Genomic DNA, 18,191 nt, shown 5'->3' on the forward strand with positions numbered 1-18,191 from the left:
CTGATTCCAAAGAAGTCAGGTGTGTGGGTCAAGAAACATTATAATAAAGTGGTTTAACAAGTAACATTTTCTTAATAGTCTCTAAAGGAAGTCAAGATTCCTAATCCTCAATTTCATTAATTGTCCTGTGTAGTGCTTGGTTCAGTATTTCCTGGGTTTTCACGGAGCAAGACAAACTTAATATAGCTAAGTTAGAAATGGGAAACATTCTGAAGACTTCAGATAAGACAAATTAAATTTACTACTAATACTTACCTGCAATAATTTCCCGTAGCTTGGGGTCTAGGTTTACAGTGCACGGCAAAAAGGTTTTTACATCTCGAGCCACAAGAACTGGGGTCCTTGAAGACAAAAACACTTCAAAGTTTCTTATATCTCCATCTATTTCAAGCAGTGGCTCAACATCTTTAGTTGTTGGAATATTCTTTGATATTCTTTAAACAAGAAACAAATGAAAAAGGTCATTAATGTCACTATTAGAAAGGAAAATTCTATATGTACCTTAAAATTTATTTATAAAAATAAGTAACATATTATACATCTTTTTTTATTAATGTACAGCTTATATATACTTTATTAATTATACATCTTGTTCTCATTAAAAATGTTAAGGAAAAAAAATTGGTACACTACAAAATTACTAAGATAACAAGTGTGAGGTCAGAATTATAATGCCTTTGACCAAAGGCAGGACTGGAGCTAGGAAACAGGAAGGAGAGTAGCGTATTCCAGGCACTTCACATGTTGGCGAGGACCTCTCAGGGAAAATTAAATGAGTTATCATTTTACACTCGAGGAGAGTGAGCCTCAGACAAATAAGGCGTCCTGCCTAAAGACACACAACTGCACAAGAGAAGCTGACTGGCTCCAAACTCCATGCTTATCATGAGATACCATGGTTCTTGCCTTTGCAAAGAAGAGAATAAACAATCATTTTTATTTTTTTTAACAATAATTTTTAAATAAATTACATAAACTAGAAAAAAGTTAGCACAGGTTTTTCCTTTTTCAAAAAAGGTTATATTCTCTATTTCTTCACTGCTCAGACCCAATCCTGGGCTGCTAGCCAAATATTAAAAGCCATCTGAGGGAAAATCCAGAGAACAAAATTAGCAAACAAGAAAAGAATAGTGTGCTGGTGAGAAGATAAGGACAGCAATTTTGTCTTCATGAATTTCAGGGAGTCCCTCTTACGGACTCACTCACATATGTACAAAACGGAAAAGCCGTCCGAAATGGGATTACTTCTTAATAAACTAGAATGACATTCAAACTGATTATTAATATAGTTTAAATGATATGAAAAACTTGGAGAACAGTTACAAAGAATCATTTGCCAAAGTGGCCAAAATTTTAGAGCTTAAATAGTTAAAAAGGTAGTTCATCTGTTTCAGAAGTTTAACATAAAATACTAAGAAGAGAAGCTAGAAAGATTTAGATAAAAACACACAGCTGACAAGTCACATGAAACAAATTAACTGAATTTTAATGCCAGCTCTGCTTAAACTTGAATGTGAACAGTGTTCTCAATATGATGAACAATACTTCTGTTCACAAGCCAACAGTCTACTGCTGCTTTCCAGACTGAAGTCTCGATTCTAACATTTTGAGCTCAATACATTAAGCTCTTCTACTGAAAGAGATATTTATGTAAATGATAATCTTTTGGCAGTGGGCCACTAAAATCATATGTGTCTTTATTTTTCAGATATTTTCCCAAAGGTTAGTATTTAAAGAATTTAAGTAACTTCACTTTTCAATTAAGACTGAATTTAAATTTCTAGTATTACAAATCATGTGAATTAAAGTTGCCAGCAGTTAAATGGTCCACAGAAAGCATTATAAAACCTCAGGCATCAATGAGCTCTTAGTAGGTTTAAATGCAATTTCTTTCTATGCTACCAATCTAGCAGTACTTGTTAATGCCAACATCAATGTAAGTTAAAAGCATTTTGATTATAAATGACAGTGGTTTATAGAAAGTCCATATTAATTCCTTGGCAGAAATTACATAAGCCATTCAAATCACTTCCATTCAAAATGAGGGCTTAAATTACAGGGAAAAAAACTTCCTATTTTAAATCAAAATATAAACAGATTCGAAAAGCATAATTTATGAAGAAGGCATTACTTAACATACTTTATCTAAAAGTAGCCACCTAATAATGTCATTATTTAATCACTGGAGGTTAAAGATAAATTTTCTTTAAAAATTTAAACAGGGAAAACTCTTAACTGCCTCAGAATTTTTTACCTTAAAACCAATTTAACCCCTCATAGACCCAAATACTTGCTATCACAGTGAATGCCCATTTGTTAAATAATGTTCTATGCATTCTGGAAAGAGATGGAACATACAGACAGAAAACAGCTACTCTGCACTGTAGCCAATGGGTGAGGAACAAAAGATGAAGTGCACATCTGTGGAAACACAACCAAACACCCTCAACACCTTCGGAGCTAACTATGCTCTCTTGTTCTGTCTTGACCCAATTAATGCCTACTTATCCTTCATCTCAGCCCAACTCCCCCTCTTCAAGGAAGTCTTCCCCAAGAGCAGGCCCTCATAGCACATACACTTTCTTGCATACCACATATCACTACTGGATAATTATTTTATTAATGTCTACTCCCCCTCTAGACGAGAAGTTTCCTTAAAGCTGGGAACAAGTTTGGTTTTGTTCACTATTGTATCTCCAGTGCCTTGTGAGTATTGTCACATTACTTTTGCTTAATAAATATTTGTAGAGTGAATACACACAAAAAATGCACTGTTCCCAAAGAACCCTATTCTTTTACAATAATTTTCGCTTTCATTACCCTTTCTGATATTGAAAAAAAAATTATGCTTGGAAAAGTGTAGGTTGATCCACTTTCAGTTAATTTTTGTACATGGTGTGAGATAGGGGTCCAACCTCATTCTTTCACATGTGGAAATCTAGTTGGCCCAGCACCATTTGTGGAAGAGACTATTCTTTCCCCCATGAAATGGACTTGGCACCCTTCTCAAAGCTCAACTGTCCAGAGATGTATGAGTTAATTTCTGAACTCTCAATTCGATTCCATTGGTCTATATACCTATCCTTAGCCCAGTGCCTCATTGTTTTAATTACTGTAGTTTTGTAATAAGTTTTGAAATTGAGAAACAGTAGCCCTCCAACTTTATTCTTCTTTTTAAAGATTGTTTTTGCTATTTGGGATCCCTCACAATTTCATATGAATCTGAAGATCAGGTTTCTATTTCTGGGGAAAAAAAAAAAGGCTATTGGAATTTTGGTAGGGATTGCACTGAATCTGTAGATCACTTTGGGTAGTACTGACATCTTAATATTTACTCTTCCTGTCGATGAACATGAGATATATTTTCATTTACTTAGATTTTTTTTTTAGATCTTCTTTAATTTAGCAATTTATAGTTTTCAATGTACAAGTCTTTAACCTAATTGGTCAAATTTATTCCTGGGCATTTTATTCTTTTAAATGCTATAGTAAATAGAATTGCTTTCTTAATTTCCTTTCAGATTGTTCACTGCGGGGGTATAGAAACACAACTTATTTTTGTGTTGATCTGTAGCCTGCAACTTTGCTGAATTTATCAGCTCTAGCAGCTTTCTTGTGGATTCCTTGGGATTTTCTGTATACAGGATCATGTCATTTGCGATGGGAGATAGTTTTATTTCTTCCTTTCCAACTGGGATCCTTTTACTTCTGCTTCTTGTCGAACTGCACTCACTAGAACTTCCAGTAGAATAGTGAACAGCAGTGGTGAAAGTGGGTGTCTTAGTCAACTCGGGCTGCTATAACAAAACACCAAAGACTGCATAGCTTAAACAACATTTACTTCTCACAGTTTGTGGAGTCTGGAAGTCTAAGATCAGAGTGACAGCTCAGACAGGTTCTGATGAGAACCCTCTCCCTGGTTTGCAGCTAGCTCTCTGGTCCTTCTCATAAGGATACTAATCCCATCCTAAGGACTCTACCCTAATGACCTCATCTGAACCTACTTACGTCCCAAAGTCCCCATCTCTGATACGATCACATAGAGGAGAAAGGCTTCAGCGTATGAATTTTGGAGGGATACATGTAGTCCATAGAGCAGGAATCCTTGTCATGTTCTGTCTTAGTGGGGAAACTTGCAGTGTTTCACCATTGAGAATGAAGTTAGCTGTGGGTCTTTTACAAATGCCCTTTTTCATGTTGAATAAGTTCCCATGTATTCTCAGTTTTCTGAGTGTTTTTATCATGAAAGGATGCTGGATTTTGTCAAAGGGCTTTTCTGCACTGAGTATTCTCTTGCAATCCTTTTTATTTCTGTATGATTGGTGGTAATGTCTCCACTTTCTTTTATTCTTTGTCAGTCTAATAAAAGGTTTGCCAAACTTGTTGATCTTTTTCAAAGAAACAACGTGTGGTTTTGTCAGTTCTCACTACTGTTACTCTATTCTCTATTTATCTCAGCTTTAATCTTTATGATTTCATTCCTTCTGCGAGCTTTGAAATTTTTAAAATTTAGTTTTTTCCTAGTTCCTCAAGGTCTAAAGTTAGGATATTTAGGTCTTTATAATCCAATATATATATTGGATTTATAGCTATACATTTCCCACTGAGCACTGCCTTTGCTGCATCCCTTAAATTTTAATCACCCCTACAATTCTTATAAAAGTACCTTGATAACAATTCGTGAATCACCTTCATATTATGTTGGAAAGGCCATTAGCCTAGGGAGTCAGAAAAATAGACATTTTCCTTAGCAATAGCTAAAGTAAAGTTATAACGTAGTAAGAGCTAAAACTGCCCACATGCAGAAGGCTGTGTTGAGTGTACAACAACACTCAATGGAGCAAAGAACTTGTTAGAAGTGAAAACAAAGAGACATCCCCATGCAGTGGTCAGAGCTGACTCTCAAGACAACAGTGCACAGTGTCAAGTGTTCTCAGTAACACTACTTTCCAAAGCTTACAAAAGTAATCTTGCATTTTAAAGGCATCCTATTCAGTAACTAAACTAGGAAACAACAAAGCATTTGTATATGTGGCAGAGTGAATACATAATCACGCCAAACCTTCAGGTTTGTTTCTGGTTTCAAGTATTTAATGTGTTTGATTTATGTGCTTAAGGATGGTCCAATTAGGGTTATATAATACAAACCATAAAAGTACTTGTCTGTTTCCAAATAAACCATTGGCAAAGCTAAACAATGTATTCTTTTCCCAGAGAGCTTATTCTACATGTAAAAAAAATTATTTCCCTCTGAATGTGTATATATCCAAGAAGATCTATATTTCCTACTTGGTCAAAACACTAGGACCAAAGATTACTTTTTTACACTGGAGGAAACATGTAGTAATGTAATAAAAAAATGTTTTAAATGCTCAATACACGAACTCAGTAGACTATCATTAAGACCACAATTTGCCTATCAGCAGCTGGGTTTCAGCTAGACCTCACAAGGGCAGCAGAAGATATGACTTTGGAGGCAGAGATACCCCTACATCCAGGACCTCACGTGACACGGCTCCCCCTTTTTCCAGTTATGTTCACATTTCTGAATTATAAGTCAGTGCTGCGGGCCATGTCTTGTTCATATGTTTCAGTTGTTCTTGCTTCTGGCTTTGAGCATGAAAAATAAACTAGGACTAGAAATAATAGGAAAATTTTATGACCATAAAAATCTCCTTCTTGGGATTAAGAGTACACTTATTGTGACGAGCACTGAGTAATGTAGAGAGGTGTTGCATCACTATATTGTACACCTGAAACTAATATAATATTGTACATTAATTATACTGGAATTTAAAAAATTTTTTATACATTTTTAAAAGCATTGAATTATTTTGACACAGAAGCATTTACACTCGAAAAGAAATGCAGCTTAATAATCTCTAGTGATGATTCAATTCAATCCAGTAATGAACAACAGTGTGTTCAACTGCTGAGAAAACTTAGTATACCAAAGTCTGGGGTAAAAAAATCTCCCTTTGCAGCTTCTATATAAATTTATTACATATTTACATGTTAGATGCTTTCCATTAAAGGCAGTCATTTCTAGGAATACAATACCTACACTGCCACTTGAAATGCAACTTGGATGGATCCTGAGAGCATAGAACAGAGGCAATGGCTTTCCTTAAATCCAGATTTGACCATCTAAGTCAGAACAAGGCTGTAATATTTGACAATTAAAATTAAAAAAAAAAATTAAAAGCAATGAGGGGTGCCTGGGTGGCTCAGTCAGTTAAGTGTCTGCCTTCGGCTCAGGTCATGATCTCAGGGCCCTGGGATCGAGCCCCCAGGGCAGGCTTCTTACCCAGTCCCTGCTCAGTGGGGAGTCTGCTTGTCCCTCCTCCTCTGCACCCCCTCCCCACCCCGCTCGTGCATGCATGAGCTCTCTCAAATAAATAAAATCTTTTAAAAAAATAAAAACAAAGGCTGGGTCACTTGTTAACTGTCACTGGGTCAATTACCTCTCTTTGATTCCAGTTTCCTTATTTCAGAGGGCTGAAGCAGATCTCTCAGATCCTGTCCATAGCCCTGTAGATGCTTCCCACATACCCTGCCATGTGGGAGATGCTCTTTCAAAGTAATGAAGGAAAGCACTCCTTCCACATCTGAGCTCCCTTGGTCTTTGGTGTAAAAATGACACCGGAAGCATAACTTCACTTGGCTTTAAGGTTGCAATTTTGGTAACTACAGGGGTTAGAAAGGATCAACAGACAGGAAGGGTAAGATATGAAAGACCAAAGAGGTATCTGCCTAGGTTCACCTACACTACTGATAAGGCACTGCCTTCATTCATGCGTGTTGTGGAAAATGTTCTGAGGAATGCATCCCTTTTCTTACATACAGTCCAATAGGAAAAATATATTTGAAGGTTATAAAGAGTTGAGAAGAAAATTTTAAAAGAACTAGCATTTGTAGCCTACGGCCTGCCATTCTCTAAGCCAGGTGTTTGATCTAGTTTTCTATCTCCTAACATTCCAGGAGATACCATTTCAATTTTTAAAATGAGAAAACTGAGGCTCGGAGATAAGCACCCAGCCTGACATTACCTCAGATGTAGGTGGCCCAGCTGGAACCTATCTGGCCTGATTCAAAAGCCTGTGCCTTGTTCCCTCCACCGGTTCAAACTGGATGCCACAGACATGGTTCAAAGTTCTTAATTAATGATTTACATATTTTTAACTACTTAAAATATAATAAAATAGAACGCTGTTACATATTAAATTTTAACACACTCAAGAAGACCAACATATAAGCCTCTTGTACCAGGTCATCTTGGCTTTTTGTTTTAATTTTTTGTGGACTTCGAATTAAAGTTTCTCCTCCATCTTCATGTGTATATTTAAATTCTTTCATTTTTTTAATCCAATTTTTCTGTTCATAAAATTAGGCAAGCAAGTGCACTACTCCACCCTATGTGCCTGAGTGCAGAGTGTAATAAACAGAAAATCACAATGTTAATTCACAACATGACCCAGGACCTTGTCAGAGAAGCAGCACCCAACAAACACTTCAACCAATTATAAGAAATGTGAGCAACTGTAAGATAATGCTGGTGATTGACCTATGAAGCCAAATTAATTGAAAACATCCTGCCACTACAAAGCAGGTTAAAAAAATTGGTAACATTTGTATCTACTTAGGATTTAGAATTTTCTTTTTTTTCTTCTAATTTTATTTACTTGAGAGAGAGAGAGCGCACACACACAAGCAGGGGGAGGGGCAGAGGGAGCGGAAAAAGCAGGCTCCCAGCTCCATCCCAGGACCCTGAGATCATGACCTGAGCCGAAGGCAGACGCTTAACCACTGATCCACCCAGGCTCCCCAGGATTTACAATAGTCTTAATATTACCAAAACTAAGTAGGGAAACAAAGAGATGTTTAAACCAATGTAAGATTGCAAGGATCGTCCACATGTTTCAATTTTAATATTCTGCAGCACAGCTCATTTTTCTTACTAACTAAATTTATTAGGTAAGTTATAATTTGAATCAATTAATTTATATTCATTCTGCTTTATTTACTGGGATTATGCATAAGATTTGATTTGCAAAAAGGTTTCCACTAAGGGGAAAAAGCCTAAAAAACAATGTACTAAAGCACGATGCCTACCCAGTTGCTACCACGCAAGAGATCAGATAATAACAACTCAGACAGTAAGATAATAGTTTCAAGGTAAAGTTATGAGAGAAGACTGCAGTAAAGAGGCTAAGAGAGGTAAAATAATTCACAACTGACTCAATATGAAAATAGTATCTATCATAAAGACTATTGTTTTATATCGAGTTTGTACTATGATGTATTAAAAAATATTCTGATGAAAGTAAATGAGATCCACGTTTCAAGGCTGTTGGAGGTACTAATAGTATTGTGAGGTGCTACCAAGCAGTAAGAGATATTCATGTTATTGTTTCATTTTAGAAATTTAAAAAATTGTTCCATTAACCATATAGAAGAAGCAAATGTTTTGCAATAAAACTCTGAAAAGCAGGTGTAGAGAATGGAGGCTCTGAAATCAAAGTCTGCCTATGAATATGTCTCAGATTAAAGGAAAACCTTTATTAGACAAGCTGTTTTGAAGACTGTCTATTAAGTATAGAACCCAAGATCTAACAATGATTAGAATTTATATTTTTTCATCCAAATACAAATTTTTAAGTAGATCAATTTTAAACACTCCTCTTTTTCATGTCCACCCTTTCCCCAAAAGCTAATTTAAAAGTATTTTAGCAGGAAAAGGCACTATTTAAACTTAATAAAAAGACTATGCCATTATGATCAGATAACCATTCATTTGCCTATGATCATGATTCTCAGTGCTTATGGATGTCCTGTGAAGCCATTAAAAAAAAGGAAATTAAACTTTAAAATTTAAAATATTCATATTTAAACTCAGTGTTCTCCTCGTTTTTCTGCTATGGAAAGGGAAAAGCAAAATGCATTAGATCTTATTTCGTGGCTGAACACGCTAATCATAATGTCTCTGGTGAAATACTCCCATCTTGTGGACTTCTCCGGTATTGCTAACAGAAGCCGCTTGTAGCTTGGCTTTACAGCAGCATCTCCCCTTATCTTAGTGTTTCAATTACGTAGCATTCTTGTTTTTTATTCTCATATTTCGAGGAGTCTTAAAAATATTTTGATTTGAAATTCTGAAATCATGAACTTCTGTTGAAGAAAATAATTTCAGGCAAAAAACCTGATCTCTGAAAGTCTCTCTATATAGAATCTACATATAGAGAGAACATACATGTATGTGTGTGTACACACATATATATACTCTAAATATATATAAATATTTATAGTTTGGTGGAAAATTTGAATTCTTCAATAATCAGAATGGTTTTTTTTAAATATAAACGTGCATAATACTCTTACTGTATTATAAAATAAACTGTAAACCTTCATCGGTAATATTTTTTGTTTCACATATTAAAACATATAGAGAAATTAATTTTTCTACTTCTGTGTTTTCAAATAACCTTAACTAATATGCTTCAATTTTTCATGTTGGAATTAGAAACACACAACTTTGGAATATTTAAAATTCTTTATTCTACATTATCATAAAATTACTGGACATGGCATCATGAGTTTAAATGAGAAAATACTTTAAAAATCAATTTTATCCTATTTAAAGCAAAAGAAAAGTTATTGAAAAGCTACCTAAAAAAAATTACAGCCACTTAGTGCATATAAAAATGATATAAAGTTAAACAGACGGACCAGCTGTTTAAGTGCCAAATATCACAACTGATTTTAAGCATTCCCTACAAAACCTACTGCAGTTACCAGACACAATTAGAACTGAATAAAGCACTTACTTGGGGTTTTACATAAGTTGGTAAGAAGTTTGCATTTTTTTAATAGAAAAGATATTCAATCCTCTGGAAAAAATTCTATCTGACCATTGATACATAATAACATTCCCATTGACTATAATATCTAATTCTAAATATTTATTTGAAAAATGAATAGAATATATCTGGAAATAATAAAATTAGTATAGTTATGTATTTCTAATGTCTCAGACCTACTGCCCCACTGTGTCGTGACAGACCATCTCTCCTGGCTTCCAGAAATAGGCCTGGGGAACGTCCAACAGTTACAGCTGTGTGATCTTAGGTAACTGCCACTCTGCCTCCCAGACTTAATATTAAATAAAATAATCTATGTAAAGTGCTTAATCCAATGTATAACATATATTGAAGGCTCAACTAATACTAACTAGTATTTTATTAGCATGTACCCAGGACATAACAGACTCTATAAATATTTGCTTGATGAATGAACCCAATGAAAATGTTTAGCATGACAAAAATGGAGTCCAGCTCATTTATAAGGTCTTTTTATTTTATTTTTTTTTAAGATTTTATTTATTTATTTGACAGAGAGAGACACAGCGAGAGACGGAACACAAGCAGGGGGAGTGGGAGAGGGAGAAGCAGGCTTCCCGCAGAGCAGGGAGCCCGATGCGGGGGGCTCAATCCCAGAACCCTGGGATCATGATCTGAGCCGAAGGCAGATGCTTAGCGCCTGAGCCACCCAGGCGCCCCTATAAGGCCTTTTTAAACAATACTGTCAACTGCCTGTAAGTAGGACCTGAAGTGGGAGGGACCTGTCTAAAAGTGTGCCAATATCAAAAATTGACAAGGCAAGAAACAGCAAATGTTGGAGAGGTTGTGGAGAAAGAGGAACCCTCTTACACTGTTGGTGGGAATGCAAGTTCATACAGCCACTTTGGAAAACAGTGTGGAGGTGCCTCAAAAAATTAAAAATAGAGCTACCCTATGACCCAGCAATTGCACTATTGTATTTACCCCAAAGACACAGATGTAGTGAAAAGAAGGGCCATATGCACCCCATTGTTCATAGCAGCAATGTCCACAATAGCCAAACTATGGAAAGAGACAAGATGCCCTTCAACAGACGAAGGGATAAAGAAGATGTGGTCCACATATACAATGGAATATTACTCAGCCATCAGAAAGGATGAATACCCAACTTTTACATCAACATGGATGGGACTGGAGGAGATTATGCTAAGTGAAATAAGTCAGCAGAGAAAGTCAATTATCATATGGTTTCACTTATTTGTGGAACATAAGGAATAGCATGGAGGACATTAGGAGAGGGAAGGGAAAAATGAAGGGGGGAAATCGGAGGGAGAGATGAACCATGAGAGACTATGGACTCTGAGAAACAAACTGAGGGTTTTAGAGGGGAGGGGGGTGGGGGGATGGGTTAGCCTGGTGATGGGTATTAAGGAGGGCACGTACTGCATGGAGCACTGGGTGTTATATGCAAACAATGAATCGTGGATCACTACATCAAAAACTAATGATGTAATGTATGGTGACTAACATAACAAAACAAAAAATAAAAGTGTGCCAATACGAAGCAATTCCAAACCACGGCATTCATAAAAGGATTACAAATGCAAGAAACCTTAGAAATGTGGCTGAACTCAGAGTTCAGGGAAATGTCTATGAAAACTTTGCTTCGATTTTAGTATCACCCAACAAAAGGTGAAAACTAGTAGGTGTTAACTGAAATGGTAATCACCATTCAATTGTGTGTACTGAGAACTTACTAAATGCCTGACCCAGGGATATACTGGTATAAAAACAAGGAAACATTTTACCCACATTTAGAACCAAAGAACAAGTATCTGTATGAATAGTATTCTCAAGATAAAATGTGGCTTCTCATTCACCACCCTCCCCCAATCCATGCTTTCCTCAATCTGAATGTCATCATATTTCTTTAGTTTCAGAAATAATCACTACTGCCTACTCTATACCAAAAATATCTAGAAGCGAGGAATTCAGCAAGGTTTAAGGAAGTTACAGTCCATGGAGTTAACAGTCTAGTTCAGGAAACAAATATTAAAGAAAGAGCAATGAGAATATTTAAAGAAGGGTAACTATGATAAGCACCATGAAGGAAAATACCAGCATACAATGAATACATCTAGTAAAATCTTGGAGAATGGGGTATGCCTGGTCACAAAACGCTTCTTGAGGTTGTGGTATTTAAGATGTGAATGAGGTGGCGGGGGCAGGATGGGGGCCACAGAGAAGTGCAGGTGGAAAGGTGAAAAGAGGGAGAAAAAGAAAAAAAAAAAAAAAAAAGCAAGAGGGAGCAGGCATGAGAATGGGCTGCAGAGCCAGGCTAGGACTGTTTAGAACTCCAGGTAAACCTGATTCCTCTATATCAAATTTTGACCAATTATTTCTCTTTATCCTTAGAGCCCAAGTTGACATACAACAGCCATCATTTCCATCTTATAGTACTCATAAATCAAATTCAGTATTACTCTACAAGCAACCCATTAGTTGCTCTCTACACCTATCAGTTAATGCAATGGAAACCACCTTTCATTCACTCTCAACCAGGGGTTTAAATGTGAGGATTAGGGGACAAGCCATGCAGCTGGCAAGTCTAAGTGAAAGGCGGCTATTTAAAAATGATTCAAAAAGTAGCCTTCTAAATCCAACATTTTACTAGAAAATAAAGAATAAAATGACCTTAAGAAACAAACTATTACAACAGGAAAATATACACATGGAAATTAGTCATTCTGGAGATGTTTAGAATAACTAGTTTTCTTCGGTACACTGCAACAAGACTATAGAGGATATTGTTCATTTCTTAGCTTTTTCACATTCATCTCTATGACCCATTCTCGATCACTCATTTCATCTTTACTGTGGGATCCCCACCTACTTTCTGCACAACTTTTCATTTACCCTGATTTTTCCAAGATTATCCCTTTACCAGCACAGGATTCTCAAAATATGCTCCCTTATGTCAACAGAATTCCCTAACTCCGGCCAAGTTACACTGATGCAACCAAATACTAGGCACCTTAGAGCATATAGGGTATGGACACAATTTTTTCAAGACCTTGCAGTAGATATCCTTTTTACTCAGGATAAAAAGCCAAAACCCTTACAATTATCCTCCATGTCCCATACTCCCCTGACCTCCCTGACCTCATCGCCTACCTCCTCCCCTTTACTGAGTCCTCTAGCCACATCAAATCCCTTGTTGTTGCTATTACTGGTACATTCCAGGTACTCTCTGGTCTTAGGACCTTTGTCCATACCGTTCCCTCTGCCTAGACATCTGCTTGGCTAATTCTCTCATTTCCTTTAAGTCTTTGCTCAACTTTTCCCTTCTCAACGAGAACTACCCTGAATACAGTATTTATAGTATATGTATTAAGGGAAAGTGTGTTTTGGGAAAAAAGATGGAAACAATAATCATATATAAGACAGTGATTTAATAAATGTTGAATGGTGACAACACCAACACATACTGAGAAGTCACATCATATCAAAAAGACAGAATTTTCATTAAGATTCTAAACTACATATAAAAGGCACCAAAACAACATGCATGAAACAGTATTTGGCATAAGTATTTCTATCTAAATTAGGAGAAATATCCTTAGTACAAAGGCTGTACTTTGTACTACAAAGGAGATGAGACAACTTCTTCACAAATCTAAACTAACTAGTCCAGCTTTTCATGCTATTGAAATTCATGACTTAAATCCACATGCAAGAGAAATAAACCTGTTCATAATTTGGGTCACATGATGGGGGGAGGGGCAACAAATATTGCCCAGAACATGAAGTAAAGAGGAAGGAGGTCAGTCAGAGCTAAGGGAGGCATGAGATAACCAGAAATAAGCAAATTAAACTCAGGAAAATTTTGGCTGAATATCAAGTAAGAACATCATAAGATATGAGGTTTTATTATGAAAAATGTCAAGTACAGAAATACCACTACTTAGAAAATTTAAAGATACTGAATTGAGCATAAATGTTATAAGTCAGATGTCTATAGTGCCTATTCAGCAAACAGCTATTTCAGTGAAGTGGAACATGGTTACCATTCTAAGGCTCTCTCAAAACTTATTCAACTGTTTGTAAGTATGGCATTATCCTTATCACAAAACTATTATGACCATATCATCCTGAGTAAATGACTGCTTGAGCAGTGTCAAAACAGAAATTTAAAACATTATCTTCATGAAAACTACTTAAATTGATCTTTTAAAAACCTCTATCGTTGTTTAAAATGCTTACTGAAAAATACCAGAAATAAAGTTTTATACTAAAATATTTCAATGGTTGTCTAAAACGTCGTAATAAAAAGTAGACACAAAATCTTTATCTATAGTTTTTATTTTACTCCCTTTCTTCTTACTAAATGTATGTTAACAAAAAAAAAACCCTCAAATGATCTAGACAAAAGCTTTTAGCTCAACACATAATTGCAAGAAAATTACAATAATTGTGCCAATTAAAATAATCTTGAATGAACAGTATGTCATCTTAATGTTCCGATGGTTTATAGAGGGATCTACTTAATTAGCTGAAATTGCTTTCCAGTGTTAGTATCAAATGTCATTTGTTAAAAGTTGAACAATTTAGAAAATAATTTAACAAAGCAATTTTACCAAACACCAAGAACCAACATTTTCTTTTTCAGCTGAATAAAGCAAGCAGATGTGTCATCAAGTTGCTATAAAAATAAATGAGGCTTTTTATGGATTAAAAAATAAATTTTACTACTAGCGTTAAAAATACTATTTTCTGATTGTTTTTATCAAATCAGATTTCTTTAATAAAATAAATGAATATCAATTATATACTCTGCTTTTGTCTGCTGTAAATAAAACTTTTTATTATTCAAATGACAAGCAATGGAATCAAAGAACTCAACTATGGTTAACCAGAAATAGTCATCTAAATTATTCTAACATATTCCAATATATGTTCTTTCAATATGCTGATCAAATTGTCTTCCCATAGTTTTTCATTGCAAATCATCTTACATTCAATTATTAAGTCAATCCCTTAATGAATTCTTAAAGATTCTTACTACATTGTCTTTTTCTCTCTTCCTTAGACTAGCTATAAAATATTCTTTGTAAGTATTTGTAGGCATATAAATCACACTTCTTTCTCAAAAAAAAAAAAAAAATCTAGGGGCACCTGGGTGGCTCAGTCAGTTAAGTGTCTGCCTTTGGCTCAGGTCATGATCCCAGAGTCCTGGGATGGAGGCCCACACAGGGCTCCCTGCTCGGCAAGGAGTCTGATTCTCCCTCTGCCCTTTACCCTGCTCATGCTCTCTCTCTCATTCTCTTTCTTTCTCTCTCTCTCTCAAGTAAATAAATAAAATCTTTAAAAAAAATCTAAAAATCCCCCTGAATCCAACCCATTAATGGATGGCAGGCCCAGCAAGTGCTAAAGTCTAAAATAATGGATTAATTTAATGGCAAAACAAAGTTCTGATTATCTCATATCTCCAATACAGAGTATTCTATATGTACTTGAACAAAATATCAAAATATTCCCCCTACAAAACTTCACTCCAAGTTATTTTTATTAATATGATGAAAAATACCCCATCAAAAACATTTCTTTGGCAACTGTTCTATTTCATAAACAAGATGAAAGAATTACTACTGTCTTTAAGCTATAGGTGATATATTCTTTTGTAAGATACATTTTAATTCATAAAAATGTAAATTTTTGAATATTTTCTTGAACATTAGAAAGTCATACAGTTTGACAGTCAAGCAATTTTCTACCAGTAAAGAACAGTAGTTTCAGCCTGAGAAGTGTTTTACCATTCAGAAAGCAATGTTTCAGCCTGAGGCTGATGAAACTTGTTAAATGGCTAACTGTTTGAGCTATCACATTTTTACTTTCCTCCGATCGTTTCAAGTGTGTATGTTTTACCTTCAGTCTGAATGTAAGTTCCTCAACACTCAAGTATTTAGGGACAAAAGATATGTTGTATGAAAGTTACCCTCTAATGGTTTAGACAAAAGGGTGTGTGTGTGTGTGTGTGTGTGTGTGTGTGTGTGTAGAGAAAGGTTTAGAAAAAAGGGTGTGTGTGTGTATGTGTGTGGAGAAAACCAGCCAGCACAGGAGACAGTATGAAACTAATGACAGAGCAATTGAGACAGAACCTTAACTTCAGATAAACTGCATAAAGGGCACATGGGGTTCTCTGTACTGTGCTTACTCTTGCAAATTTTCTAAGTTTGAAAGTATTTTCAAACGGAAAACAATTTTATTTAAAAAACATGTAAGTTCCTCAAGGGCATAACATACTTGTTATATTTGTCCCTCTATGCACCCCAACTCCTGGGCCAGCCCTGCAACACTGGAAAGCATAAAGGACAACCATATAAGCCTTGGCTCATAGTAAAAACTCATGTTGAGTAAAGAAAATTAACTAGAATGGATAAACAAAAATCAAGGGAAGCTATGAGTCTCTATCCCCTACTCATCTTGGTTTCTTGAAAAGAAGAGGCAAGATTTTAGGAAAACATGTTCAAATGACAGATCTAAAATGAGATCAAATTACTCCTCATCCTTTTGTATCTTTGTCTTCCTGCCACTATCCCAGCAAAGATTAAATAGGAAACTCCAAAACTAGTACTTTCTAATTTAAAGTACTACCCAACAGTAAGTTAAAAGCTCTGTTTCACACAAACATGCTCAGCATCTTCTATATAATTTAACAACGTGCGGGAATAAGAAATTCTCTGCAAAGAAATGGGATACTGTGGTTTCACCTGGATAATCTACTAACCCAAGAGTTGCAGATTCTAATCATACTTGACCTCCTTGATGGACTGTCCATCTTATTTTCTTCCTGTAGGGTCTGACATGGCTAACTTGACTTCCTGGCAATTTGTAGATTTCAGTAGTTCTTAACACACTAATGAGCATTGCCCCTTCTGCATCCATTTGTTTCATACTTTTTAGAGATACTGGTACTGACATTAGAATCAATCAATCAACCAACCAAGTGTGGTTTGTGATTCACCCTGCCACCATGAAACAAAACACTGGGTTTTGTGGGGTTTTTTTAAGCTTTCAGTAGAGCTATGTTTATATACATGATTCTCAACTACATGTAGCATGCGTGTAAAGGTTACTGAAATCATATGTGTTTACTAAGAAGTACAGTTCTTGGATGCATTTAGCTTAAACTATGTCCTTAAGTAAAAATGTTAGCAAAGCAACAAATAATTATTATTCAATATTTGCATCTCCTTTCTCCCAAGGGAAAAATACTAGTTCCCCCAAATATCTATTTATTTATTCATTTACTCTATCCTACAATATGCTTAAAAGGATTTCAAAGGTATAATCGCAATACTATCACCAACAACAAGCTCAAGATTTCTTTGCAGTTAATTCTGTCCTCAGGATATATTCTACTAAGAATAAAGAGTCAGAGTACTAAGTTCAAAGGTGATTGAATTAATTATTTTCTCTGTGTGGTTATGTTATCAATTTTATATACAGTTAGGATCATTTCTTTCTGTTTTTATATGATACTAGGATTTGCTTTTTTCCATCCTCTTTATTTTGGAATATGACTGAGAGTCCAACCACATGAAAATGGACAGAGATGCCTCATCTCCCATCTCTGCATCCACGACAGGCAAGCATTCTCACCAGGTTCTGGTTTACCCTTCCTAGAAGTTTGTTTTCTATTTTGACAAAAAAAAAAAAAAGAATACCTACCTATTTATATATAAATGTTCTATTTCTCCTTCTTTCTTATACAAACACTATCATGCTGTACACTTGTTCATACTTCGCTATTTTCACTTAATATATCCTGGAAATTCCTCCATATCAATCACAGAGTTTTTTTCCTCATTCTTTTCTACAGTTACAAAATATTAGCGTAGATATGCTAAAATCTATTCAACCAATGTTCCTATACATGTACGTTTAAGTTGCATGGTTTTGTATTTGTGGAGGTGTATATTCAGAGTAAATTTCTACAAGTGGAATTGCTGGATTGAAAGTAAATATACATGTACTTGTTCACTACTGTATCTCCAGCATCCAGCAGCAGAACCACAAATAATAAACACTATTTTTGTTGGATTGAACTGAAATATGAAGTTTTTTGAGGACTTTAAAAACCTTGTATTCATTTTCACAACTTTCCTGCTTCTGTCTCCTGGGGACCCAGACTTTGACCACTTCCCACCTTCTTCACAGAACATATAGAGGGCCTAGTGCCTGGGGCTTTAAGCGCACAGCCCTTGAAATGCAAAAAGCTGATTAGTGTTTCTGTAATCTTGAGACACAGTGTACTTCTAAGCAATATACTCAACTAAAGGAAGGTAAAGAGCC

The 18,191-nt window shown here is 35.5% G+C and overlaps 1 protein-coding gene across 9 annotated transcripts in view; it reads right to left on the reverse strand.

Annotated features, from left to right (window-relative positions):
• LOC118007354 (kinase D-interacting substrate of 220 kDa) overlaps nucleotides 1–18,191 on the reverse strand; it is a 101,897-nt gene that overhangs the window by 26,328 nt on the left and 57,378 nt on the right. For all 9 annotated transcript variants that reach the window (XM_035000410.1, XM_035000409.1, XM_035000406.1 and 6 more), the window contains exon 23: nucleotides 256–434. In XM_035000410.1, the coding sequence (XP_034856301.1) occupies nucleotides 256–434 (179 nt within the window). The remainder of the gene's footprint in view (nucleotides 1–255; nucleotides 435–18,191) is intronic.

This window comes from Mirounga leonina, unplaced genomic scaffold (genome assembly GCF_011800145.1).
Source record: "Mirounga leonina isolate KUSES-001 unplaced genomic scaffold, KU_Mleo_1.0 Mir_118, whole genome shotgun sequence".
NCBI lineage: Eukaryota > Metazoa > Chordata > Mammalia > Carnivora > Phocidae > Mirounga > Mirounga leonina.